Source organism: Rousettus aegyptiacus, unplaced genomic scaffold (assembly GCF_014176215.1).
Source record: "Rousettus aegyptiacus isolate mRouAeg1 unplaced genomic scaffold, mRouAeg1.p scaffold_m13_p_3, whole genome shotgun sequence".
Taxonomy (NCBI): domain Eukaryota; kingdom Metazoa; phylum Chordata; class Mammalia; order Chiroptera; family Pteropodidae; genus Rousettus; species Rousettus aegyptiacus.
The window spans coordinates 167,891,867-167,918,206 of record NW_023416306.1 but is presented as its reverse complement, the minus strand read 5'-3'; the positions used below and the strand labels follow the sequence as shown (position 1 = coordinate 167,918,206).

General features: G+C 58.1%; 2 protein-coding genes across 4 annotated transcripts in view; both read right to left on the bottom strand.

Moving 5' to 3' along the window:
- Positions 1-25,521, bottom strand: part of BDKRB1 (bradykinin receptor B1) — a 43,459-nt gene extending 17,938 nt beyond the window's left edge. Inside the window, exon 1 of one of the 3 annotated variants that reach the window (XM_036217636.1) lies at positions 25,505-25,521. The gene's annotated coding sequence lies outside the window, so the exon portion shown is untranslated. Of the gene's footprint in view, positions 1-2,384; positions 2,489-6,779; positions 6,885-25,504 lie in introns of those variants that run through there. The other 2 variants (XM_036217635.1, XM_016159859.2) reach the window with 2 other exon arrangements.
- BDKRB2 (bradykinin receptor B2) lies at positions 966-25,609 on the bottom strand. The gene is made up of 3 exons (XM_036217638.1): positions 25,505-25,609; positions 6,780-6,884; positions 966-3,491 (listed from the first exon to the last, which is right to left on the bottom strand). Exons 2-3 carry the CDS (start codon positions 6,851-6,853, stop codon positions 2,381-2,383), a joined length of 1,185 nt encoding a protein of 394 aa, XP_036073531.1. The 5' UTR covers positions 6,854-6,884; positions 25,505-25,609; the 3' UTR covers positions 966-2,380.
- Positions 25,610-26,340: the final 731 nt, after the last annotated feature.

Below are 26,340 nucleotides of genomic sequence, written 5' to 3'. Positions count from 1 at the left end.
GGAACCCAGGTCCGCCTGGTCCCCGAGCCTTGATTCCTAAACACTATTTTTTTTTTCGTTCATAGCCTCCTGAGAATTGTATTTGCCTTCTTGAAAGATGGCATTGGTTTCAGAGTGAAGATTAAGAATTGGGAGGTGGTGGTGGCTGATACCGGAGGCGGGGAGACCCAGGAGAGATGATGGATGGTTAGACACGGGAAGAGAAACGAGACCCGGGACACACCCAGGCGGGAGCCGAAAGAGCTGCTGTGCACGGGGTGGAAGGGACGAAGGAGGGGCTGCGTGTCGGGATGAGCCCCAGGCTCCCGGCATGATCGAAGGATCTGCAGACGGAGCAGTGCCGTTCCCGTGCACGCAGAAGGCAAGGCGTTGCTTAGTGAACGAGGGAGTGAATGAATGAATGAACACACGAATGACGACGGGGTCGCACAATGGAACAGAGACTAAGTTCCCCACCCCTGGGAGTCTGCGAGCGGCGGCTCGATAGCTGTTTAATCTGGACACTGTGGAGGATGCTCCCGATTCGAAGGGGAGGCCGGGCGGGAGGCACTCAGTGGAGACACGTTGCATGTGTGAGTGATGTGACCTCGGCCATCCTTACCGCTCTAGGGCCTCACGGGGCCCCACAGGCACCCGATGGGAGCCTGCAGGAATGTAGGACGGGGGAGATCTTCAAACCCTATTGAATTTTCTTAGATTTCTACTTTAGTATATTCTAGAGTGTACATTAATACGTGTTAATACCCGTTAACATTAATGCATGTTCATAAGTATACGTATTAGGTACATATAGTCCAGATTCTCTTGCTTAGATAGGCAATCACAGAAGCGTGCATACCGCTGGCCTACAGGACGGAAGCCCTACAGCAGGTTCAGCAGAAGTAAGTGGAAGCCCCCAAGACTCTGACTGCCCACGGCTGTGTCCCCAAGGAAGCTTGGGGTTTCAGGAGTTGTAACAAAAGAAAGAGCCATGCGAAAACTCATCCCTTTATTAATGCTGCACGGAAAAGACACGCCTCGCTGTTCGTGAAACGCTCCCTCTTAACAGCGTAGCAGCTCTCTGGGGCTTTCGCACGACAAGTGGTCTTTACGGAGGTATCCGCACGACCCCCAGGGACGCTCCCCTCCCGCAGACCGACTCCTCCTCGGACATGGGCGGACCCTTAAGTGACCGGTAGGAGCCCAGGGCTGTGGCAAGGCTCTGCTCGTAGATCTTCGGAGCGCCACAGGCCGCTGACGAGTGAGGGTCTCACACGTCACCAAGCACAGCCCCCTTTCTCCTCCACTCATGATCTGTGCGTTTCAGCTCCCTTGTAACAAGCAACGGCCCCTTCTTATTTATCTCGTTTTCCTCCTCCAGCTGCAAGAGTGTATGTTTATTGGGGGCTGTGACTGGTGGGGGGAAAAGGCCGGGATGCGGAGGGAACCGCTTCGGCCCATTTGTTTTAAAATCCGGCGCCGGCCGTCAGGAGTTCCGGGCTCTCTGCCATCCACATCCATCCTAACGCCTACGGTCTACGTAACGCCTTTTGTTTTTCAAAGTACTTCTATGCCGGTTCCGTCCTTTAGTCCTCACAGCCTCCCGGGGCAGAGGAAGAAAGCAGGCTGGGGACGAGGCTGCGGGCGAGCGAGCGGTTACTGCGGAGTTGGGGGCGCCGGGCTCCCCGCCCCGCTGCTCCGAGCGCACAGAGGCTTTGCCCGACCGTCTCGTGCACCAGTCTCTGGGGGTCGCAAGTGCTCGGTCCTCGCCATGCCCGCTCGCAAGTCCCCTCAGGGCGGAGACCCCGCTTCCTCTTTCCTCCGCCTCTCGCCCTCGGTGCCCGATGCCGTGTGCACAGCACGCGCCGGATACGCCGCGTGGCCTTTTGGCACAGGCCAGCCCGTCCGTCGGCGAGGGGAACGACAGGATCCTGATCCTTGGGTTCTTCCCAGGGGCCCCCAGAACTTCGCCTTCATTAATCTGAGAAGTCATCCTCCAAGTCCTAGCCGAGTCCGTTAAAGAAATCCGAGGCAAAAATTCAACTGGGCACCGCGTGTGCACTCGGCCGCTGCACCCACGCTGTCATGCCGGGGCAGGGTGGGACACCGAGCTCGGTCACCCTGGTCCTTCCCCCAGGCTCCCTCCACTCCTGGGAAGGCGCGGACTCTCCCCGGGGAGGCGGCAAATAAGGCCCTGTGCGCGGCGTCACCCCGTCCTCACGGCGGTGCTTGGGGCTTGCTGCAACCCGGGCAGGGCAGGGACCACGCTCAGAGGTGGTCCCTGGGCTCCTCGCCCAAGGTCACGCGTCGGATGCCTCCCCCCCCCCCCCGCTGGGCTCGCCCCGAGGAGCAGCTGCCTGCCAACCGGCCCGCGCAAAGGCCGCGGTCCTGGCGGCGTCTCTCACCGGCTGCTCCCCGCCCACGTCGGCAGCTTGTGGATCTGGCGCTCCACGGAGATGGAGGTCCGCAGCGTGCCCATGGAGCTCTCCATCTGGCTGGGCTGCGGCCTGCAGCCGCCTCCCCGGCCCAGGCTGCAGTACACCTCCCGCGACTTCTTGCGGAAGCGCTTGCCCACGATCACGTACACCAGCGGGTTGAGGCAGCTGTTGCTGTAGGCCACGTAGCTGGAGATCTGCGTGAAGATGTCGACGAGGAACTCGTCCCGGCAGCCGGAGAGGACGCCGAGGCGCAGCAGCGTGTCCAGGAAGGTGCTGACCTGGAAGGGCAGCCAGCAGGCAACGAACAGCAGCAGCACGGCCAGCACCAGCAGCGTGGCCTTGCGCTCCGTCTGGATCTCCTTGAACTTCTGCATCTCGTTGTTGCGCAGCACCTGCGTGATGCGCACCGTGCAGAAGCTGATGACGCTCAGGGGCAGGAGGAAGCCCACGAGGTTCAGGAGGGTGTTGGTGAACACCGCCCAGTTGTGGGAGGGGTAGCTGATGAGGCAGACGGTGACGTTGTGGCCCTCGTCTCTGTACGCGCTCATGGTCCGGAAGGCCAGCATGGGCGTGCTCAGCAGCAGCGAGCAGCCCCAGATCACCAGGCTGTAGACTTTGGCCCAGCGCACGCCGCGCATCCGGCCCAGGGACATGGTTTTCACCAGGGCCAGGTAGCGGTCGATGCTCACCAGCATCAGGAAGCAGATGCTGCTGTACACGTTCATGTAGACCACGGTGTTCACCACGCGGCAGAGGACCTCCCCGAAGAGCCAGTCGAAGTTGTTGGCGATGGTGATGGCCCAGAAGGGCAGCCCGCAGGCCAAGATCAGGTCGGCCATGGCCAGGTTGCCCAGGTAGATCTCCGCCACCGTGCAGCTGCTCCTGTGCAGGCAGAAGACGCTGAGGACAAAGATGTTCTCCAGCGCCACCAGCGCGAACAGCACCCAGAGGAAGGGGGCCTGGATGGTGTTGAGCCAGGTCCACAGCTCGGAGTCGGAGCAGCTGCCGTCCTGGGAGGGGGTCCCGTTGAGAGCAGGCGAAAGGACTTGAGTGGTGATGTTGAGCATCTCGGCGCTGAAAGAAAGTGTAAAAGAGGCCGTTACACCTCAAGGTCACTAGAGGCAGGTGCGTGACGGATGCAGAGGGAGACGGGTGCGGCCACAGCTTCCAGAAGGCGAAGCCAGGGCGGGACTCAGACCTCTCTGAGGCCGCGCTCAGAGACTCGGCTCAGGCCACCTGACTCCCGGGGCCTTCGGGAGGCGCCTCTGCTCCTCGGGCCGACACCGGGAGCTACGGTTCCCCGCCTCGCGGCTCCTCTGGGATGTTTCCTTGGCTGGCGACCAGCACCGGCACCGACCATCACCAGTCTTGGACCCTGGACCTCCTCCTGGAAGCTTTCACAATGGGAGGATGCACAGCACATTCCTTCCTTATCGCCTGGGCCCCTCCCAAGGGCTGGTCATCGTTTAGCCTCTCGTGGCCTGGCCATAGGTGATTAATTTATTAGAAGAGGAAAAATGATATCGCACCAGACAGGGAGAGTCTAGCCTGCATCCGAGACCACAGCCCATCCGTTCGTGCCCTCTCTCTTTCTGGCAGAGGGCAGTGTCGGGGTCTTGTACCCTCCGTCGGAGAAACATTGCTGATGATCCGAGGTTGCTTCGCAGAGACAGAGGGCAGGGGTTTTGGAGCCAGATCGTCTTCCTGGGTTCAAATCCCAGCTCATTCATTAGCTGCGTGACCTCGGGTAAGTCAATCAACCTCTCTGGACCTCAGGGACCTACCTTGTAAAATAGGAATAACAAAATCTGCTTCTCGGAGTCGTGGTGGGGATCGAAGACAACGTGCAAAAAGCTCCCGGCACTGAACTTGGTTCAATAAACATTCATGCTTGTCTGTTTTTCGGCGAACCCATTAAGGCAACCAAGTTTAAATACCAGCGTCGCTGTTGGCACGTTCTTCCTCCTGCATTGCTGACTGCATCATGAGCCCACTAGCTCCTCTCCACCTCTGGGTGACCCTCAGGCCGTGGCGCAGTTCACTTTCCAGAAGCGCTGCTGTCGAGGCCGAGTCATCTCTGCCTTCAGCACAGGGCGCGGCCCGAAACAGACGTGGGTTCCGCCCCTCGCTGTGTGGTCTTGGGCAAATTGCTTGACCTTCCTGGGCTTCCGTTTTGTTTTCTTTCTTCTTTTCCTTTCAAGTTTTATTTTTCGATTAGAGCTGACATTCAACGTCGTCTCATGTTCGTTTCAGGAGTCCGGCCGTGGTGGTTAGACGTTTCCGTAATTGACGACGCGGTCTCCTTCGTTTTGTTTCCTTTGCCTGGCGAGGCCATTGCAAGGTTCGCATGGAAGAGAGGGTGTGAAGCTGAACACACAGCCCGGGGGGCAGGACTCCTTAGGTATCTTTCTAGTGCCCCTCCGGGCGGGCGAGGGAAGGTGGGGGTAGAGGGCTTCTTCCTGGGTCGATTGTTGGCTAGGCTCACGGGGGAGGAGCTGAGCAAAAAATTACGGGGGAAAAAAAAAAAAACCTGCTAATTTTCTAGGATTTCCCAGAAAAAGCCCCTCTGCTTTCTGTGGCCGCCGGCCCACTTCGAGGGTTCAGGCCGGGACCTGTGATGAACTCGCTCATCCACGTGTCTACCCTTCAAGTGTGTCTTGAGGACTTTCTCTGTGCCGAGCTCCGCCCTGGCAGTAGGGACCCAGAGGGGGGTACCATGGGTCCCCCACCTTGTCCAAGCTCCCGATGACTGTGGCTCAGTGTGTGATGAGTGCCGAGGGGTAGTGCGTGAGGGGCAGGGGGCGCGGAGTTGGGGGAGGCAGAGAAGGTCGGCGGTGACTCGAGAGCCGGTCTTGAAGGGTGAAGGAAGATGCCAACAAGGGACAAGAAGGAGAGGACGGACCGGGCAGAGGGAGCAGCCTGAGCAGACGCACAGGAGTGGGGAAGCCACTGGCATGTTCCGGAGGGCAGATCGGACTTTGGACGGGGAGGCGGGGAGTGGCAAGAGATGGGGATGAATAAAGGGCTAAGGACAGCCATCTCTGGGCCTAAGAGGACAAGGCTTTGCCTAGTGGATAGAAAATACGCTCTGAAAAGATCCTCCCGGTGGACGGGAGGTTTGAATGCGGCCCGAATGTGTTGACACTCTTCTTTTTAGAAGGCGAAGTCTAATTCCTCTTCCAGTGAACGTAGCCAGACTCGGCGACTTGCTTCCCACCCACGGAGGCAGTGACAGTGTGGGACTTCTAAGACCAGGTCACTGTGTTGCGGCTTCATCCTCGGACTCCTGGGTTGCTCGCTCTGGGGGAGGCCAGCCACCACGGTGTGAGGACATGCGAGTGGCCTCTTGGAGAGGAATCGGCCACGTTGGCTGATTTTGGTTCCCCGGCCTCTGAATCTTCCAGTCGAGGCCCCAGACATTGCGGAGCAGACACAAGCCGACCTCCCCAGACTCTCAGTTCCCGACCCATGCAGACTGGCAGGCTTCTCAGCAGAGTCCTCTGAGGGTGAGGCCTCCCCCGATGCACCCTTCGGTCCAGCCTTTGGCCCCATTTCTACAGCTACAGAAACCTGTTTCCCCAGTGCCTCAGGCCTGGGGCAGGGGTGGCCTCTCGGGGTCTGCCTCTTGAGAGGCTGAAGTATCGCAGCAGAGGCTACTCGTTAACTTCCCAGTAGGATGGTCCCTAGCCAGCCAATGGCACGCGGCCCCAAGCTGGCTCTGCTAAGTCACAGGATCATCAGAAGGTGGCCCGGGGAGCGCATAACTGCAGGTCCCAGGGCCCGAGTGCCACGGCCCCAGCCGAGATGGCCATCTGGTCATCTCCATCATGGGCCATGCCCACCACAGGACCGAGAGGCTAGGCATGGCAACACAGCTTTCCTCAGGATGGACCCCCCTCCCCCCCTTTCCCCTGCTTCCGCTAGGCATCGGTGCCCCCCACATTCTCTCCTTAGAGCGCCCCGGCCTTTCGCCAGGTGTCGGCCATGGGTTGGTGACGTCCTGTCCCCCCGGCGACCTGGCACATGGCTGTCTGATTTCCTGGGTGTTGACTTTAGAGTTTCACGCTCTTCGTTTCCAGGTTCGCCCAGGACAGCTCACACAGGACCACCTGTGATGTGTTCTCTCTTCCTGCACCCCTGCCCCCACCCCAGCCCCATCCACCAGCCCACTCCCTCTGCCCCCCAGGCATCTGGGACTTGATCCCTGGCCTCCCCGCCCTTGGGAGGGATTGCCTTTGGGCTTCGCAGTACCCAAAGACAGCTGGTGTCCCAGGGGTGCGGGCGGCTCTCTCCTGGGTGTTCTGCAGGCCGTCTGCCCCCGCCCCCGTACGAGTGGTGAATCGAGGAATCTCTTTGACTCACCTGAAAGAGGCCACGGTGGGCATGGGGTCCTCATGAACAGACACGAACGCCAGTCTCTTCCAGGCGGAGAACATTTAGATGCGAGCGAGGCCCCGCCTGGGCCGACTGGAAGAGTGGGAAGATGATTATTAGATGGTTAGGTGGCGGGCTGGGGACCACGACACACATGCATTCTCCACCAGGCGAGGGAAACGGAGTCCTTCTCTTAACGAATATTTACCAAGTCTCTACCGTGGACGGGGTGCTAGGGACATAATGGCGAGGACGGGCCCAGCGTCCGCTCCCCGGGGGTTGTAGCCCCGGGGTGAGTGGCACTGAACCGGGTGAAAGGGCGGCGGGGAGAGGAGCAGCAGGTGCAAAGGCCCCGAGGCAGGCGGCCCCTTGGTGTGAACGCGTGGGAGGCCCTGGCGGGTGCGCGGCGGGGGGCGGAGGGGAAGCCGGAAGCCCCGTTAGAGGGTGCTGCTCGCTAGTCCAGGCACGGGATGATGGTGACTGGAGGGGCGAGTGTCCAGAGGTGTTTGGAGAGGAACGCTGACCTGCCTGGTGAAAGGCTTGAAATGGAGCCTTTGGGGATCAGAGCGGCGAACGTGTCAGAGACACCCCTGTCCCAGCATAGGACACGCTGCCACCTCCTATGAGCGGAAGAGATACAGGGTCACGTACATGTTAAGACTTGAACCTGATGAGTTTCGGGCGCTTTTGAAACATAGTCTTTCTGCCCAGCGGAGCGTCCGTGAATGAAGCCTTCCTCTGCCCCTCCTTACGTTAACTGCACTGACCCCCCCCCACACACATCTATACACTTGCTTTGCAGAGGAGGAAATGGGGTGCAGAGGTGTGGGTGCAGCGGCTCGTCCAAGTGTCACGGCTGGAAGATGGGCTTCGACCCCCCTTTTTGATGCCAGACCGGAGCCCCGTCCAGCATCCCGTGGAACCGCTCGCTACTGTCCCGGGAGCTGTGAGGAGCTGGGCGTGGGCGTGGGCGTGTGTGCGTGTGTGTGTGCGCGCGCGTGCGTGCGTGTACAGGTGCGGCCGCGGGCTGCCTGCCCCTGCTCGCACCCACGCCCCAGCAAACGCCTGCCCTGGGCTCCGGAGGCCCAGCGCTCCTAATTCAGCTGTGGGACGTGGAGATAAGGCACTGGACATGTGTGCAGGAAATCTGAACGCTAGAGAAAGAAAAGCCTGCGTTGGTAAGCAGGAAACGAAGGGGGGCGTATTCAGCGAACGCCATTGTAGGTTACGGGAACCTCGGGCAGAGCCGAGGCCGAGCTTTGGAGCTCGCACAGGTGCCATGAGCAGCAAGGTCCTCTGATCCCACTAGGAGGGAAGAAAGGCTAGTAGATTGCCTTTCGGGGTGGAGGGGCTGCCTGGCCCCTGGAAGAAAACTCAGTCGGAGGTCAGAGGTCATGGGCTCAAATCATACATTTCTCAACAATGACTGAGTGTTTTGGGGGTGTTGAGATGCAATGGGGAAGAGAGGAGAGCTCCCCTCCCCGTTGGGGCGCCCTCCCGCAGCCTGCTGGGGGGGGGCCTCCCATTTCCATCTGGAACGAGACAGCCACACAGGTAACTCAGGGCCTCCAGCATGTCACTCTGCAAAGGAGCCCCGCCTTTCCTCTTCGGGTCACCCTGGCTGAGTGTCTCCAGATCTGGCCCCGTCAAACTCCATGCTCATGACTGTGGACATTGTTCTCAGTTCAGAACAAAGGAGAGGGCTTCTCTCTCTGCAGACGTCCAGAGAGCAGGCAGGTTAAGGACCGGGGAGAAGCAGGCGTCCGAGGGCCACCCTCGTTTCTCTGACCTGTTTGGATGTCTGCTCGCTCTGGGACAGGCCCTCCGTGTGGGCACTGCCATGGGCTCCGGGCTTCAGGTCGCTTCCCCGCAGCCCCTGCCTGGACCGCACTTATGTTCTCTGCCATCTGGCTTCCCACCCACTGGGTTTGGCTGGCAGGGGAACCTCCAGGGGGCCAGGAGGCTGAGAGGGGGTGGGGAGGAGGTGCTGGCTCGTGGCTCCCTCCCTGGAGGGCCCCCGGGGCTGGCCTGTCCTGGGCAGGACCTTGCAGCTCCTCTCAGGGGTCCTTGGCCATACTGCGAACTACCACCTCCTCTTACCAGCTCAGGCCTCAAGCCCGGAGGGAGGACCTTTGCTGTGCCCCGCCCGCTGTCTACGCCCTGTAAAAATACCCTCCGTTTACATTCTCTTCGTGTTACTTGGTTCCAACGGTTTGAACGTGTCCTCTCTTTCCTTCTTGGACCCTGACTAATACACCCCGAGATTATAAAACCACTTGTCTCAGAGCCACTGAAAGGGGCGAGGGGCGCCTGCGGCGGGGGGGGGGGGATCAGGAGGGCGGCACCCCGCCTGCAGCCTTGAGCAGGGCCCCGCGACCCCTGGGCCTCGCCTTCCTCATCCGCGGGCCGGGCGGGGGGACCCGGGGCCCCCCAGACCGATCCTCGCGGCCGGGGTGGGCGTGGGGGAGGAGAGGACTCTGAGCTGCTCCTAGCCCTCATCCATCCTTCAGGCGGACGCTTTAGCAGAAACGCCCAGCACGCTCTGGCTCACTCGCGTTCCCTCTCCCTCGGGATTCTGTCCAGGAACTGCCTTCAGAAACGTTTGCCTTCGTCGATTGAATCACGCAAACGCTGGATCTCAGTGCCGCCATCAGGGGCAAATGCCACTTTGGTGCGAGAGGGAGCCCTTAGTCCGGTGTCCCCAGAACCCAGGTCCCGGGGCCTTGGAGGCTGTGGCCACCGCGGAATGCACAGGGTCACTCTTTCGAGGGCCAGGTTTTGCCTGGGACGGAGCCCCTGACCTCGCGGCCATGCGCGGTCGGCCCAGTGTGGCTGCCGGTTAGAGCCTGGGGGTGTTTCTCAAAGTGAGGTCTGTGGACTGCGTGACCCGAAGCCCGAACCCCGAGTCATAGCCGCTCCTCCTTCCGGGCCCCCGGGGAGGAAGCCTTGGGTGGCCAGCGTGCCTTCAGCCCCTCTCTGGTGTTCGTACCCCGCTTCCAGTGCCTGGGCTGCCCCCCCCCCCCAAATCTAGGCAGGCTTTAATCGCGTTGTTGATGGTCAGCGCTAAGTAATCCAGTGTATTTATTTTTTACAAATTTTTTAAATATTAAATGATACCTATTTTCTATTTATGTTGGTGACGTGACGTTATAGTTCAAAAGCTAAGTCACCGTTAAAGAAACAGTTGTAGAGGTGACTTAGAGTTGGCAGGAACTGCGCCCGTGGAATGACTTGTGTCACAAATCGGGGGGGGGGGACACGGCCTGGCGGGGAGGCCGACGGGATCCGGGGCCAGACGGGGACTTGAGGCCCCTCCACGGGCTCCTTTTTGGGGGTTACTATAAAAATGGCCCCGACTTGTAGGGCCGCGGGGAGGGGCAGGTGAGCCGGCGCGTGTCAAATGCACGGAGCGCGGGGAGAACGTGTTCCGGAAGGGTGCTGCCCTTCCCGCCGCACCCGAGACGCAGCCTCAGCCGCCCCGGGGGGCCGGGGACCGGGGAGAGTCCCTTCCGCACGGCCCGCCCTCCTGCACACGCCTGGCTAAGGTTTCAGACGCTGATCCCGCAGCCGGATATGGAGCCAAGGACACCTACCCCTCAGTCCAGGGGAACCCTTGACGTCCCCCGGTTCTATCCTCAGGCCCTGTGCGTTTTGCGTCTCCTCTGTCAGCGACGGCTGTGTGTGAGTGTGTGTGTGAGTGTGTGAGTGTGCGTGCGTGAGTGTGCGAGGCATCGCCACGTGTCCGTGGAGGGGAGCGCCCTGCTTCACTCGCCTCCCCGCCCTCTGCTGTGGGTGCCTCCCACCGCGTTCTGTGCATCTCAACCTCTTAAGAAACATTCGCTCCACAGATAAGCAAAATCCCTCAGACCACCCGGCAAGCCAGAGTCAAGGCCACAGCTGGAAAGAACCGAGGTCTGCATCACAGCTCAGGATTCCTCCCCAGAGTAGATGTTTTCCTCTAAAATCCGACTTATGTGATGACTGAGTAAGGATGCTGTTTACAGACGGCCAGAGGTGAACTTCAGGCCAGAGCAAATCCTGGGGGTGGGGGGCAGGGGCCGGCTCAGGTACCAGCCCAGCCTCAGTACCAGGGAGAAGGGGGGTGGCCCTGAGCACAGAGCTCCCTGGGAGCCCTTTTCTGCTTTGCCCTGAGAAACAGCCAACGCCGTCTGTGGGGGAAGGATGGGGTTCTGGGAAGCTAAGCTCAGTTCCAGGAACTCCTAGACTGAGCTGAATCAGAGGATCCAGCTCGATTTTAGACATAACACACGGGGGCCCCGCCAGCATCTGGACACTTCGCAGGCCTGGAGGGTTTGGAAACATTTACGGAGGGAGGCGGAGTGGGGGGGGGGGCACTGGGGAGCAGAGCCCCTCCCCGACCCGCTCTCCACAGCAGACTGGGCTCGCTGACCCTCGGGTGCCCCCTGGTGCATGCCAGGCTGCTCCTTATGAGTAGGTTACTCTGCTCGGAGTGTTCGGTTTCTTGTCCCCATGCTGGGTTTTCTAGTTTTAATGAATACGCAGCTTCACCCGACATCCTGAGGCCGCTCCCTTTTTGCCTTTAAACACAACGTAACCACAGTAAAAGAACATTTAAAAACATTGACCTCTCCCGGGGTCCTGTCCCCAAACGCAGCTCCCGTCATTGCCACCGTCGCCCACCCTTTCGTCCCCCGCGGTCTGACACGGAATGGCACGTCAGGGGGACTGTGCCGCGCTGTCCCACGGTTGTCGTGGTGACGCCGGTGAAAAAGGCCTCGCATTGGTTTATTGTTATTTACGACGCCGGCCCCTTGCTCCAATGCCTCTGCACGGGATACACTTCCACGGCACCCGAGCCACGCTGGCCCACGCCCATTCCCCGGGGACATTTCCTGTGTCCCCGCCACCACGGCCTTCCCCGGGGCCGCGCCCGCTGCCGATACGCGCTCCACACCTTCTGCCTGTCGAAGCTGAGACCAGCCCGATGACTGACCCTGCCCAAGAGCCGTGCGACAGTCAGTTTTATGTGTCGCCCTGGCTGCAGCCCCCACTTATTAAATCTGACATTGATCGGGGTAGATGTGATTACAGTCCATGACCAGTCGACGTCGCGTGAGGGCGACGAGCCTCGGCGACTTGGGTGGGCCTGGTCCAATCAGTCGAAAGGCCTCAAGAGCCGTGGTTTTCCGGAAGAAATCACACCTGTCAGCAGCAGCGTCTGTCCGCGCCCGAGAGAGCTGCCCTGCCTGGGGGCCTTCCTGGTGGGGTTCGGACTCGCCTAGCCAGCCCTGCGGTCACATGTTCCTCGCAATAAACCTCGTACACACATCCCCTCCTGGCTCTTCTTCTCTGGTTGAACCCCCTCGAACACCGGAGTTCTCTTCCTCCTCTCCCCGCTCTTCCTTGGCCATGACGTTTATTTAGGGCACTTCTGTTAGAGTCGCTTGCGTTGCTTCTTTCTTCCTCTGTTGAGGGCACGACACCTAGTAGGTACTCAATAAGTGATCGTTGACTGACTGATAGAAGGCAGGGTAATCCCTTATTTCTTTTTCTTTTCCCGGCAGATGCGTTTAAAGGGTAGAAGCAAAGGGAAATAAAAGAACTTACTGTGTGCCCTGCCCGTCGCATCCTCAAGACCGTGCTGGGTAGTCGATGCGTTATTATTCCCACGTTTAAGATAAGAAAGCAGAGGGGTAGTGAATTCAGCAGAGAGAGGTGGAGTGCACAGAGCTAGCCAGGGGCAGGGCCAAGATTCGAACCCAAGTCTGCACGGGGCCAACCCCCAAGCCGTTCTCCTGCACAGGGCCCCCTCTTACCTGGCAAAAGGCACCTGCTGCTTGCCCCTCTGCCCCTCTTTGCCCCCCAGACCCCGCCTGCCCCCCATGGAATAGCCGAGGGATTAAGTGGGCTTGCAGGCTCGGCTGTCCCTGGCCTGCGGAGGGCACTGTGACTTCATCCCGCCAGGGAAGAGTCTCTGTGCAGCCAGCAGCTCAGAGCAGCTGAGATGCGGTGGCCGGGGAGCAGCAGCTGGGGAGGGGGCAGCTCCCTAGGCCTGGGCCACTGGGTGCTTTGGTGCAGAGGGTGTTCGGGCAGGAGCCCTCAGTCCCTCCATCTCAGCGGCCACCTTTGTTTCAGAGCAGCTTGGCAGAGGAGCGGCCACTGTGTGCATGCGTGCGTGCATGCATGCGTGTGTGTGTAAGAGCATGGGTTGGGTACCTGGATACGTCCCCAAGGGATTGGAAAGACAAAGGACCTGGCATTTCATGACCGAGATCCAACCGGGTCAGAATCCGAGAATCTAATGCTCACTAGCTGTGTGTAACCTGGGACAAGCAGCTAAACCGCTCAGGACCTAAGTTCCTTCAGCTGCCAGACGGGGACAGTAACCGCACCCACTAGGGGTGCTGGGAGGACAGGAAGCGGATGCGCGAGCAGAGAGGGCTTCGCGCGACGCTCGGCACGGCCTAGACGCTCCGTAACGTCGTCGCCGTCCTCTCTGCCGCGTGAGGTGTCTGCGAGCCGCCTTACTGGAGGGAAGAGTTTGCCTGAAAGGAACACATTCAACCTACCCGCACCCTCTCTTACAGAAGGGGAAACTGAGGCCTAAAAAGGCGATGAAACGTCTAAAGCCACACAGCAAATAAAGGCGAGCCTGCAGGGAGAGCCGAGGCCTTGCCTGTCCCCTGCTGGAGTGGCCTTTTAGGGTACCCAGGCCAGAGGTCACCAGGGGCCTGGAGGCTGTCACAGGTCTGGAGCTATCGGGGACAAAGCCCAAGGCGTTTCTTGTCACAAGCATAGTCCTCCTTCCTCCTTCCCTGCACCCCCGGAAACCCGGCCTGCGTTACCCCGACGGGACCCCGGAACCGCAGGGCGGGGCGGGCTCCTCGGCACTATTTCCTCGGATCCCCATCAGAAGTGGACGCAAAGGCCCAGAGACGACTTGCGCGCCCCCAGGACGCACGGCCGGTCGGTGGCAGAGCTCGGCCTTGAACCCAGGTCCTGGCACCCAGGCTCCCTTGTCTTCCTTCTTTTCCCACGGCTGCCCCCACCCCGTGTGGAAGACAGAGCTGTGCCCGAACATCGTCTGCTCGTGAACACGTTTGAAACTCAGACCTCACGCCCCTGACCAGGCAGGGGTGTGGTGGGCCGTACGCCGAGTCCTTCAGGGCAGCTGCCTTGGCGTGATTAGACAGCCGTCCTCATCCTGCTTTCCTGTATGATCCCGGGTTTCTGTCACAGGCATGTACTTCATTTAAAACAGGAGGAAGTGGAAATCCTTGTGAAAGGCCGCGTGAGAAAGAACGGCTGTGGGTCCAGCGGGGAGTATTTTCCAGAGAAGCGCTTGTTCGCACGGCTCAGGCTTGGGCCTGCTGAAGGATGCTCCTTCCTCCCACAGACCTGGCCGGGGTCTCTGCCAAGCCAGCTGGCTGCTGGCCCGGCTCCCTCGCCACTCACCAGTGTGTGCTGTGACCTTTTGTCACCAGTCCGGTTTACAAAACAAGGGGAGGAAGACACAATAAACGGAGACTCTGAGCCAGCTGCAGAGAAAACAATCCTTCAAGGCACGAAGAGCTTTGGGGCTTGCCCGAGGCTCGTATAAGAGGACCAGCAGAGAGCAACGAGCGTGGGGCAGGTGAAACCTTGTCCCTCTCTGGACGCGGTAATCTTTGAGGTCTAAAGACTCCGCACAAGATGCTTTTGGCTCTGAAGGGATGTGGCGCGCTGCCCGTTCACCTCCTGGGAGTGGCCTTCCCGCCCATTCAGTCTTTCATTCATTCAATAAACTTTTATTCCCTATTTGTTGTGATGGGTGTGAGATACAGCGGGGAAGATCACACACATGGTGGGCAGGACAAAAAGATTCGAGACCTCCGGCCACATCCTAGTGCCATCCTTCAAGGACAGTCTCCAATGTCGCTTCCTCTGAGAAGCCCTCCCTGACCTCTCAGCCAGCAGAGATCCTTCCTTATCCGAGACTCTACAGCAAAGAGGCAGAAGGAGTTTTCTCTGGGCCTTGGAGCCCTGGATTCTAGTCCTGCCTCTGTCACTGAGTACCAGAGGTGACTTTGGATACATACCTTGACATCTCGGGGCCTTCATTTCCTTATTGGAAAAATGAGCGGTTATAATAGATGATTCTGGAGACTTTTGCATAATCATGTCCCTAAGGAAGAAATAAGCCGCTGAGGGGCAAGCAGCGAGTTCCCCATTCTGAGAAGGATGCACGCAGAGGCAGTGGAATCGGCGTTGCGTTTTCAGGGGGTCAACTCTCGCTGGCATTCAAAGACTCTCAGAGAGGTGGGTGGAATGAGGCGGCCAGGAGGTTCCCTATCACTGGTTTGGCACAGTGAGGATGTCTCCCCGCCCCCCGTCCCTGCTCCTTGAAGGCTCAAAGGATGCCGGGTCCTGGCCCCACCCTGTCAGGCCTGCCAAAGTCAAAGCCACCGTCAAGTCCAAGCCTTGCCCAAGCCATGTGACCACTGCCTAATTCCACTGCGGGGGGTGGGGCCCGCTGACATCCGGGGAGTCGACCTTCAGAATTCTAGAGCCCGGGTTCTGCCGAAGTTAAACATTTTTCAGAAAAGAGCGGGAGGGGAGTGTGTTTCTCAGAGTTGTTCTGCAGAAGGATAGGAATCTGCTAGGATTAGACAAGCGGAGAGGACAGGTAAGGTTGGTCCTGAGTCCCCAGCACAGGTATTCACATCAAGTCTGGACTCGGGAGCCAGGCAAGCCTGGACCTGTCTTGATTTGTCCAGCTAGATGACCAGCGCAGGCGACTTAGCCTCTCGGTAAAATGGGGATAACCTCCCCTGTTAAGAAAGGGGAGATGCAGGGAGGGCGATGTAATTTAGACAGTGAAGCCATTGTTCTGCCAGGGGCCTGTTATGTGTGTTTTACAGCCCGAGGGTCAGCGAAGTGACTTATCCAACCAAGGCCACAGACCCGTAAGTGGGACCAGTGGGACCACTCCCAAAGCCACCAAGAAAGAGCCAAGTGGATTGTGGCCCAGAGTATAAGGCAGAGCCCGCTGGAAGGGCCTCAGGAAAGGCTCAGATCCCCCCACCCCAGCTAAGAGGCTGCCTTTCCAGAGCTTTCCCCTCACCATCAAGGTCTGCTTCCTTCTCAGGGGTCTCAGAGAGGTGGCCTGGTGGTCAAATGGCCGTCTGGGGCCGGGGCTGCCAGAAGGCAGGGGAGACGACAAGTGGATCTGGCTTGACCCCCAGCTCCGCACTTCTCTCTGAAACCCCGCTTTTTCATCTGCAGGGTGGGGACGGTCACAGCGTGCCCCCCCCCCCCGGGGGTGTCGTGAGGGTGAAATGAGCCGGCGCTGACGGATGCCTGGCCCGGGGGCTGGCGTGGAGCCGACGGCAGCTGGCATCGGAGTTGCTATTGTTGTTGTTATTGTCATTAGACCTACCCCGGGCCGCTGACTCAGCGTGTGCCCTGAGCGGGTGGCTTTCCTTCCCCGGGCCTCAGTGCCCTCATCGGCAGGGTGAGGAGCAGGGAGACCACACAGATCGTTTCATGAGGTCCGTGCAGCTGAGACGGCCCAGGATCGCCCGCTTTCCAGAGCCTTTCGTTCTGGCGCCAGGATGGGCCTCGCCGCGGCAGGGACCTGCCACGCGGTGTTTCGGGCGCGGTGTCTGCGCATGCGTACTCACACAGACGCACGCGCACACCCCTGGGCGCCGCTGCTTCGCCCCCATCCTGGCTGCCACATTGTCAGCCCCTTGAGCACAGGCAGAGCAGGGTCTTTGCTTCTCTGAACCCCCAGTCCTGGCACTGAAAAGTAGCGGCTTCTTGACCGTGTGCTGAATTGCTTCGCTCTCTGCAGTAGTGAGCTCCCTGTCACTGGAAGTGTTCAAGCAAAGTCTGGGTGATGTTTCTGGTGTGTTTGGACCAAGATTGCATAAACTCTCTGGATTTAAGCCCCAGGACTATGTGTATCTGCCCTATCCATCACCCCCACCTCACCCCTGCCCCGCCCCCCGCCTCTTGCCCCTCAGGCTTCCTGGTTTGGGACACGAATATTGAAATTCATGTGGTGTGCAGGCGCCGAGGGCGCTGCCTGTGTGTCTGCAGATGCGCAGACCTGATCTCCCTTAATTCCCCAAGCAGCCCTGTAAGACAGTTACACAGGGTGTGACCCTACCTGATTTCAGGGGGGAAAATGTGAACTCCCAGAAGGCCACCGAGTTAGGAAGTCCAGGGTTCAGACTCAGACCACCAACCGCTCCACGTAGGCTGCCTTCTTGTGGGGGGCAGGGAGGGTCGGGGCAAACGGAAGAGGCTAGTTATCTCTGTTACCTGGCAGACCCTGCCTGGACAGGCGGGGTACACCCCGGGCTGATTATCTCTGGTGCTACGGCAGGTGGAAAATTCCCACTCCCTGAGCTAGCTTTGAGGAGAATTTCTGCCTGCATGAGCTTGCCTGGTCTCCTTGCATTTCACAGTTCAGGAACCAGAGACAAAAGCCTCTGCGGCGCCCTGCTCGGCCCACGGCGCATCTGTCCGGGCAGAGGCCATCTCGGCTGTTCGCCCTCCCACACACTGCTCCTCTGCCTGCCTGGCCTGATTCCTGCAGGAACCTGTGAAGCTCAGACCACAAAGAAGTAACCTGGTTTGCGAGTGTTTAATGGGCTAGTCATCGACCGATCGAGGGAGGCGGGCAGAGGGCAGCTAGATGTCTCATCTGAATGGGATCAGGCAGGGAGTGTGGAGAGGCTCCCAACCTGCCTCCAGAAAATTCACTTTTTGGATAATTTGGTGACACAAATCAAGGACCTAAACAATGCCCTTCACTTTTTGCTTGGTATTTCTGAAAAGAATCAACAGGACAGGAAAAGTTGCATGCAAAGAGATGCTCATCATCCTTTAGAAGAAGGAAATTAGAAAAACCAAAATGCTTAGGACCAGGGAACTAGTTAAATACGTGAAAAATAATGCTCCAAAGTGTTCGTCAAAAAAGAGAGAATATCATGTCAAGTGGGAAAAAGCCGGGTACCAAATTATATACCTATAACACAGTAGGGAAAAGCCCAGAAGGTAAAATATCAAATTATTACTGTTATTGGTCGCCTTTGAGGCTGCAACCCTGGGCTGCTTTTGTGTTTCCTTTATTCTTTGTGGTAGACTCTAATTTTTTAAATTAAGAACATAGATTACTTTTGTAATAAAAATATTTAAGTAAGCCAAGTGTTTGCTCCTATTTTTTTTTAAATAGGGAATGAATTATGGGTTAGCTTACGTAAGAAAGATAATCAACCAGCTTGTACTCTAAGGAAAGAACTTGCTTACATAAAAACTGGTAAATAATTGCACCATCGTGCTTTCATTTCCAAGGAAAAATTTACGTATTTACTAACTGTTCTTCATTTTGATTCATGCCTCTGCCACCTGGGTTCGGTCAGCGAGTGATTTCCTCCTGAGGATTGCAAGGGCGGCATGTCTGTGAGCATGTCTCTGCTGCCTTCGCTCGTGAAGGACCGTTCAGCGTCGCGCCGGGTCCTCTCCTAAGTCTGTAGATGCCTTCCTGTTGGGAGCTGATGTATTCGCTGCTGCGGAAAACCGGAAGGCAGCCTGATTTTCTCTTCCTTGGTGTGTTACCTGCTGCTGTCCTCCGCCTCTGATCTCCCTGGCTGCCTCACCTCCCCACCCTGTCAGGCTGGCTCCGCCTTGGGAAGCAAACCTGCTGTGTTACAACAAAAGAGCCTAGCGGATAGAGTCACGCTGGTGGCATTCAGATTCCCACTCTGCCATTTATTAACGGTGTTACTCCAAGTGAGTGGCACCTCTCTGAGCCTGGGCTCCCCCACTTGCAGGACAGGGAGTATTATCTCCAGTGTGCAGGGCAGGTCGTGGTAAGGACCCAACAAGGTCACCCCTGGCCCTCAGGATCTCATTAGCCCTTAGCTCCCTTTCCTGCCTCAGGACTAACAGTCGCCTCCACCATCCCCAAATCCACAGATTGTTCTGTGCTGTGACGGCCGCAGCTGCCCCTCCCCCCCCACTTCTGCCACAGCTGCCACAGAGCAAACAGGCTCTTGCAAGACACTCCCCAGGCCAGTGGCAGGGAGCACTCCCATGCTGTTTACCCTCACAGGAAACACATGTGTTGGCTGCCGGGGGCGTGCGGGGTGTCCTGGTGAGGGCCATTAGGGCCCAGGTGGGGGCTCAGGCTCCCACCAGTGTCTCCAGCCCTGGACCCCCTTTCCCCTCCCCAGCAGCGGGAGGGCTGGTTTCGTCACTGGCCTGAGCATGCCTCATGAGCTTTTATCTTGACACCTTTACCCACCCAGGGAGGCGCAGGGTCCCCGTGGGAAGACCCAGACCAGGTCCCCACCCAGCTCAGCCCCTGACCAGCTGTCTCACCTCCGGAGACGATTTCCCTGGCTCTCGAGTGGGGCTGCCATACTGGCCTAGCGGGTTGATTGGGTGGCACAGGTGCCTGGAGGTGGGGCTGGCGCATACTCCCGTGTGTCACGGCCAGTCTCCGTGCCTGTCTACCCCACTGTGTCCCCGTCCCCCGTCTGGACGCGCCCCCTGCTGTAGCAGGCTCTAGGACCCTCCAGAGAAAAGAACTTGAAACCTGCTCACAAAAACAACTCAGGCTTTCTAGACATGTCGCAAGATGGTCGTGGGGACATGCGGGCGGCAGAGAGCCAGTGTGCGTGTGCGTGTGTGTGTGTGTGTGTGTGTGTGAGAATCGGGGTTCCCCAGAGAAACAGAACCAATAGGATGTGTATATATAGGCCCCGAGCTGGGGGCTGGGGTAGGACAGACAGATAAGACGAGGCCCCGGCCTTCGGGGCGGGGGTTGGGGGTGGCTCACAGGCTGGCAGCAGAGACAGACACACAGACGACCACAACACAGCATGACTAGCGCTGCGTCTGAGGGGCCACGGGCAGTTGTGGGGGCACCGAGGGGCATAGAAGGCTTCTTGGAAGAGGAGGCCCGTTCCTCGTAAGAGACGAGTAGGAACGAGGCAGGTGAGGGAGCTGGCGGAGAATGAGGGAAGCACCGTGTGTGGCAGCCGCGTGGCCGAGCCGGAGGTGCCAGGGCCCCTGGGGAGCCTGGCGTCCCAGGCCGGGCGGTCCGTCCTCGGTGTCGCGCCAGCTTCTCCCCCGTTCAGGCGCGTCAGGCCCTCCAACAAGGCTCCCGCTGCACGGCCGGGGGCTCCCGCTGCGGGCCGGGAGCTGCTGCATCTTTAAGGCAGTCTGGCGTTACCACAGGCCCGTTTTGTACTCCAACCCCAGAGTCCAGGCTGGGGAGGGGCTGCCTTTCCTTCCCTTGCATGGGCGTGTGGGGAAACGGGTGCCCCCTGCCCTCTCTGAGCCCTTGGACGTCTACTCTGAGAGCTCTTCCTCCCCCTCGCAACCAGCCCAGTTCTGCCTTGGCGGCCCGTCCGCGGGCACATGCGTCTGGAGGCCGCCAGCCTCAGGTGCAGATGCCCGCGGGGCCTGTGCGGGCAGAGCGGCTGGAGGTGAGGGCGGACGCTGGGGCTGTGCGAGAGCTGGACGCCGTGGGCACCTGGCCGGCCAAGGCCTCACCTAAACGGCTGTACGTGACCAGGTTGGGGGGCTCAAGTTCAGCCCTGCCAGAGCCACCCGCATTTCCGGAGAAGCTAGGAATTTCAATTTTTACGTGAAACATCCCAATTTTAAAATACTGACTCTAAAAATACCGGTAGCCAAATACGTAGCACGTCCGTGAGCCTGTTTGTTCGCGGGCTCTGACCAAGGCCTTGGGTGAGGGTGGGAGCAGACGCGGTGGAGCCCCAGGACGGGCCGGGGCCTGGGCTGGCCTTTGGCTCCGCAGTACCCCACCTTTATGTAGGTCTTCTGCTCGAGGACGACGAAGGACCTCCCACCCCCACTCTCAGGGATGGACCCAGGAGGGAAGGAGACCTTTTTGGGGCTGATGGAAATTCTTAGCCAGGCACATCCTGTGGCCGCGGGCCGCACTTGACCAGAAGTAAAGCAGCGGCTCATCACTCTGTCCCGGCATCTTATGATAATCCTCTGCATGACACTCACCGCTCTCTGGTCCTCCCCTCTCCTCCCCTCCCATCTGAGATCCAGCTCTTGGTTTTTCCGTAGATGGATTACTGATATCAATGCTTTTTTTTCTCTCTAATTAATTATTTTGTTTTGTCATCATTATTCTTTCTTCTCTTTTTTTCCTTTCTTTTGTTCTTTCTTCTATTTTTTTGGCCCATTATCTAGCCTCTTAAATTGAACCATCTATTCATTTACTGGCAATCTTTACTGCTTAATAATAATAAAAGCGAATCGATGCGTTCTCCTATGAGTAGGGTTTGGCTGCCTCCCGTAAATTTGATCAGCAGGGTTCTCATAGTTGGTCCCTTCTCAAATAGCGACAATTTCATTCTTGAGGACCTGCGATGGAAGAGTTCTGAGGAAGGGTGTTTTCAAAAATTTTCAAGTGGTTCGTGATGTTGAGTTTCTCTGATGTTAGTTCCTATAGGATGATCAGGTAATGCAGCCTGTTGGACTTCTACCTCTGGGGCTATGTTGAGGTTTTCTTTAGGGCCTAGGACATAATCAAGTTCTGTAAATATTCCTTGGAAGGTATACTCTTTGTAGAGTATAAGTAATATAGCTTATTATAACTTATAATAAATATAACATATTGTTATATACATATATACTCTTCTACTCCTTTAATGGGCTTCATTAAATTTTTAACAAACATATTAAAACCCGTATCTTTCTATTAACATCAGGAGTAGAAAAACAACTATTCTTCCGTGGAAGATTAAATCTTTAGACACTTTTTCTTCTCCCCTCCCTTCTCCTTTCCACTTTCAGATTTAAGTATAATAATGAGAGATTTTAGTTCCAGATTATTACCAAATTTTTTGTCTTTTCTATTTTAAGCATCCTTTCTCAACAGTTATTCAGCTTCATAATCACATCACATTATGACCAATGTGTTAGCCACAGAACCTTAGAATTTTGCTGCTTTTTGTGACCACGCAATTTTTTTCTGTAACACATCTTTCCTTTTCTTGTTACTTGATGGGATAGGTTTCCCATTTGGCCGGGAGATGTAATCTCTGAGGCTCTGGACCACCCTGGACGGCTTCCCATCCACGTCAGGATGTCGCCCCCAGAGGCATGTTCTAGGCACACAGTAGGATGTCACCCACCACAGGCGTGTTCTAGGCACACAGTAGGTGCCACATGCTGGGCTGGGGTCAGGTTTTTCCCTCGAGGGGCTTCCAGCTGGGTGGGGGAGATGGGACACAGCTCGATGCTCCCCAGAACACTGAAGCCCCAATCCACCTCCAGGGGAGCTGGGCTGGGAGGCTCCCCCAGCTCTCAGGGAGAGGGCGTCTGCCAGTCCTGAGATGAAGTAGGAGGGGGCAGTGATGAAGTCCCAGTGCCAGGGTTTTGGGGACCCCAAACCGCTTGGCTGCGGGGACTAGCAGGGGTGTGGGGAGGGTGGTTTCACCCTTCAGGGCCGGACAGGGCCTGAGCTCCTCCCGAGTTTGTTCCCCTCAGGAATGTTTAGATACTTTGTCTCAAAGGGTGGGCGAAGGCCCGCTTGCTTTGAAGTCCCTGGAGATGTGAGCAAGTTCGTGGGCACCTGGACCATCAAGTCGCAGTCCCAGGGGACGGCCCTAGCATCTACACTGGGGGGACCAAGCTTCGGGTGACTCTGATGCACAACAAAGTTTGGAAATGGCTGGTCCTTCCCTGGCAGGCGACACCGCCTGGAGCATGGTCGCTTGGGAACCCGCAGGAAAGAGGAGGGGATGTGGCGTCACGGGTCCGGGTCGGCACAGTCCCAGACACAGAAGCAGCGAGCGGGCGGGGCCCGCGCCTGGCGGGCTGCTCTTTGCAGCTCCCTCCCCCGAGCCACCTGGCAAAGGTTCTGCTGATTTCAGATCTGGACCCGTAAGGCTTGGAGATGCAAAGTGACTTGCTTGAGGTCGCTCAGCTAGCCAGTGAATTTGAATCGGGGTCTGGAAGCCAGTTCTCTGTGCCCCACCTCCCAGAGTGCCACTGGCCACAGGTCAGAGAGGCCCGAGGTGTCGGGGGTGGGCGGGGTGGAAAGTCTGGACCTGCAGGAGGCATGTCAGGGCTCTAGCGGGTCTGCCCACAGATACATAACCTAGGAACGTGAGTGCGCACATGCTGCGGGGCCCTTTTCCTGGGGAACCCCCAAGCCACTGCAGGGCAAAGACAACGCCTCTAACAGTCCCAGGCCCTTGTTCCTGGCCCTGCAGGCCATCCCCGCGTGAGGCTGGCACCTGCTGGCACAGGCGGCACCGTCTCAGTTAGCCCTCGTCATGGTCCTCAGACATAAGAAGGGTCGGCCCCTTTGCACAGCCGAGAAAGCCAAGGCTCAGACGGCTTCTCCAGCCAATAAGCAGAATTTGAACCCAGAGGCTATGTTCGTTAGTTCCAGCCTGCTTTGCACTGCGATGACTTTTTTTTTTAGGGGGTTCACATTTTTCTAGCCTCCAGAACCGTACAGATCCCACTCTGATGACAGACCCAAAGAAAGACTCGACTCCTCGAGTTTGCTCCAGAAAGTGTATTTTGACATAGGAGTTGTGCACATTTAGCTGAGAGGTTCAGACGGACCAGCATTACCAGTCCAAATCTAAGAACCAGACAGCGGACCACGGCTCCGGGGGAGAGGGTTTCGGCTTCAGGGGAAGGAAGGACTGGGCTGGGTGCGCGTCGGAAGCGAAGCACCCCAGGACCAAGTCTTAGCGCGTTCTGACCACCTGACTCACAGCCCTGAGATACCCCTCGTGCCTCTGAACCCTCAAAGTGACGGGCAGGCCGGCTCTGCATGTTTTTTTTTCCTTTTCCTTTTTTTAAAAACGGGCTTTATCGTTTAGAACCCTTTTAGGTTCACAGAAAAACTGAGTGGAAAGTACAGAGGTTTCCCACATGCCCCCTGCCCGCACGCAAGCGCAGCCTCCCCGAATGCCGATAATCCCCCACGAGAGTACGACGCTTGTTGCCATCAACGAGCCGACATCGCCATCAGCCAAAGTCTGCGCCGGGCACTGGGGTTCGCTCGTGGGGTCGTACGCGCAACGAGCTTGGACAAACGTCTGACAGCCATTACGGCATCGTGCACAGCAGTTTTATTGCCCTGAAAACGCTCTGCGCTCTGCCGTTCACCCCTCCCTCTGCCCAGCTCTGGCTTTTTGGTGTTTCCTTTTCCAGAATGTTCTATCATTGGAGTCTTAATGGCGTGTAGCCTTCTCGGTCCGGCTTCTTTCATTGGTAATATGTTCTGTGTGCTTTTAGTGCCTGCCGTGTGACCAATGCTCATTTATGCGTCCGTCCACTCACCCATCTGAACCATTCTGTCACTCGCCAAGGACTGACCGAGCCCGCTTTACGCTAGACATAGTTCTCAGGAGCCGTGAACCGACAGACAAGACCTCTGCTTTCATTCTGAAAACCAGAGTCCCCTGGCGGGCCTACAGGGCACATTCCCCTGCCCCGGGTGTGACGCTCCCTGACCGTGTAGTGGCACAGGTGGGAGGGGCAGCCCTTAGCCTTACCCTCTGACCCCCTCTGAACTTTTAATCCACACGGTCACCGTGTTAGCAGAGACCACATGGCACAATTATTTCCCCGGACAGGAGGAAAACAGTGAATTCTTCAAGCTTGTGGGGCTCCCAATTACAAAATGTTCCGTCACCCCCGCTGCTACCGGGGCCCAGAAGGACACAGGTAGTTTACCTCCAGAGAAGGAACAGGGGTGGGCATGGCCCAGGGTCTCCCGCTGCCCCGCACCTGTGCCAGAGCTTGCACTTCCTGTGGGCTGGCGGGAGCCACAGGCAGCCTGTGACTCAGGGAGGCACATTCTGACCTGCCCAGCAGAGCGACGCCCATTTTCCTCCCCCACCCCGGCTCAGGAAACTACCTGCCCTCAGCAGCTCTAATAATGGCTACCATTTATTAAGCACCAACTGCATACGTGGCTCTTCATGGGCACGCGGCCACATCTGTCTTTGCAATCACCCCGCCAGGTCAGCTCAAGAAATGGAGGCGGAAAATTTTGGTTAGCAGGGTCACCCAGGGGACGGAAGCAGAGCTGGGACTGGGTGCAAAGCCCATGCTCTGAACCACGGCTCCCTTTTACCCCTCTGTCTTAGACTGGGACCGGGAGGACAAGAAGCCCATCCGAGTTAAAATCGCCACGGCCTCGGTGCCCGCCGGCCAGCGTTCACAAACCCCCTTCCGTCTGCGTCTGCCACCCAGGGAGCAGGCCAGCAGGCTGTCGTGCAGATAAACTGAGGCTCAGAGAGGTTAGGTCGCACGTCCAAGGTCACACAGGGCTCACGAGCAGCAGCGTAGCCGAGGGAAAAGCCAGATTCTGGAGTCTAAACCCCGCGCCCACCCCTGCTGCCCCCTGCTCGCTCCTCGATGCTTTAGTCCTGGGCATCCACCCAGAGTCTATGGAAAACAGATCAGTAAATACACAACTACATGCACGCCTGCGTGTCCCCGGGATTCGGCGAGAAAACAAACCAGAACAAACAAGTCCTCCTGCTGGGAGCCCTTCCTGTCACTTGTCAGGAATAGGGAAGGAAGAGAACTTTCCCCAAACTCTCCAGGACCCGAGAGAACCCTGCGACTCCCACCTTCTGCCCTCGCTCCGCTCCGTGCTGGGCTCTCCTGTCCTCCCAGCACAGGCGAGGGGGCAGGACCAGCCCCCGCCCGGCTCCTACCTTGACCGGAGTGGCTGCAGGGGCACCTCTGTTGCTCCCTCCTCCAGCGTCCAGTGCCCAGCGTCCAGCGTCCAGCGTCTGGCAGGGCTGCCTGAGGTCCCCTCCCCTCCGAGCAGCCGCTGGCTGAGCTGAGCTGGAGTGCTGGGAGAACAGCTCATCTTTCAAGGGCTGGGCCGTGATGTCATCGTCCTCCTGGGCACTTCCCGCCTCCACCTCCAGCCTAGCCCTGTGCTCCTGCCCAGCGCTCTAAGGCAGGCTGGCTACAAAGGTCTGAAAGCCAGGACCCCAGAGGCCAGGCGGGACGGCTGCCGCTGTCCAGGTCCCTGTCTGCACCTCTGAGCCTTGAGAGCTTGGCAAGTTTCACAGAGGATTTCCAGATTGGCCCAAGGAACGTTCTGCTGTGTAGACAGACCGCTGCTGCTCTGTAGAGCCCGGGAGTGTCAGACGCGTCCTGGATTTCGGTCCCAGCACTGTCACCTCCCTGGCTAAGGGCCTGGGACAAGTGACTTAACCTCTCTAACCTGTGAAAAGGAGCTGATGGAGACAAATCTCAGGGGGGTGGGGCTGAGGATTAATGACAGTTAAGGAACAAAGTGAAGAAATGAAAGGGTGTCTCTCTACTCGAGCTGCTAAGTTACCGAGACCAGGTGGGTCGCGGCCCGAGGGACCGGTTCTGCTCCTGTCCTAACGAGCTGGGGACTTAACCGTCCAAACTCTCCTGTCTGTGCTCACAGAGCGACGTGTCTGCACCCCGCCACACAGCAGCCCCCAGAAAACCCTCCGGTCACCCCCTGAGGGGCTAAGGAGAGAACAGTCGCGTGTCCGGACCCGCTGAC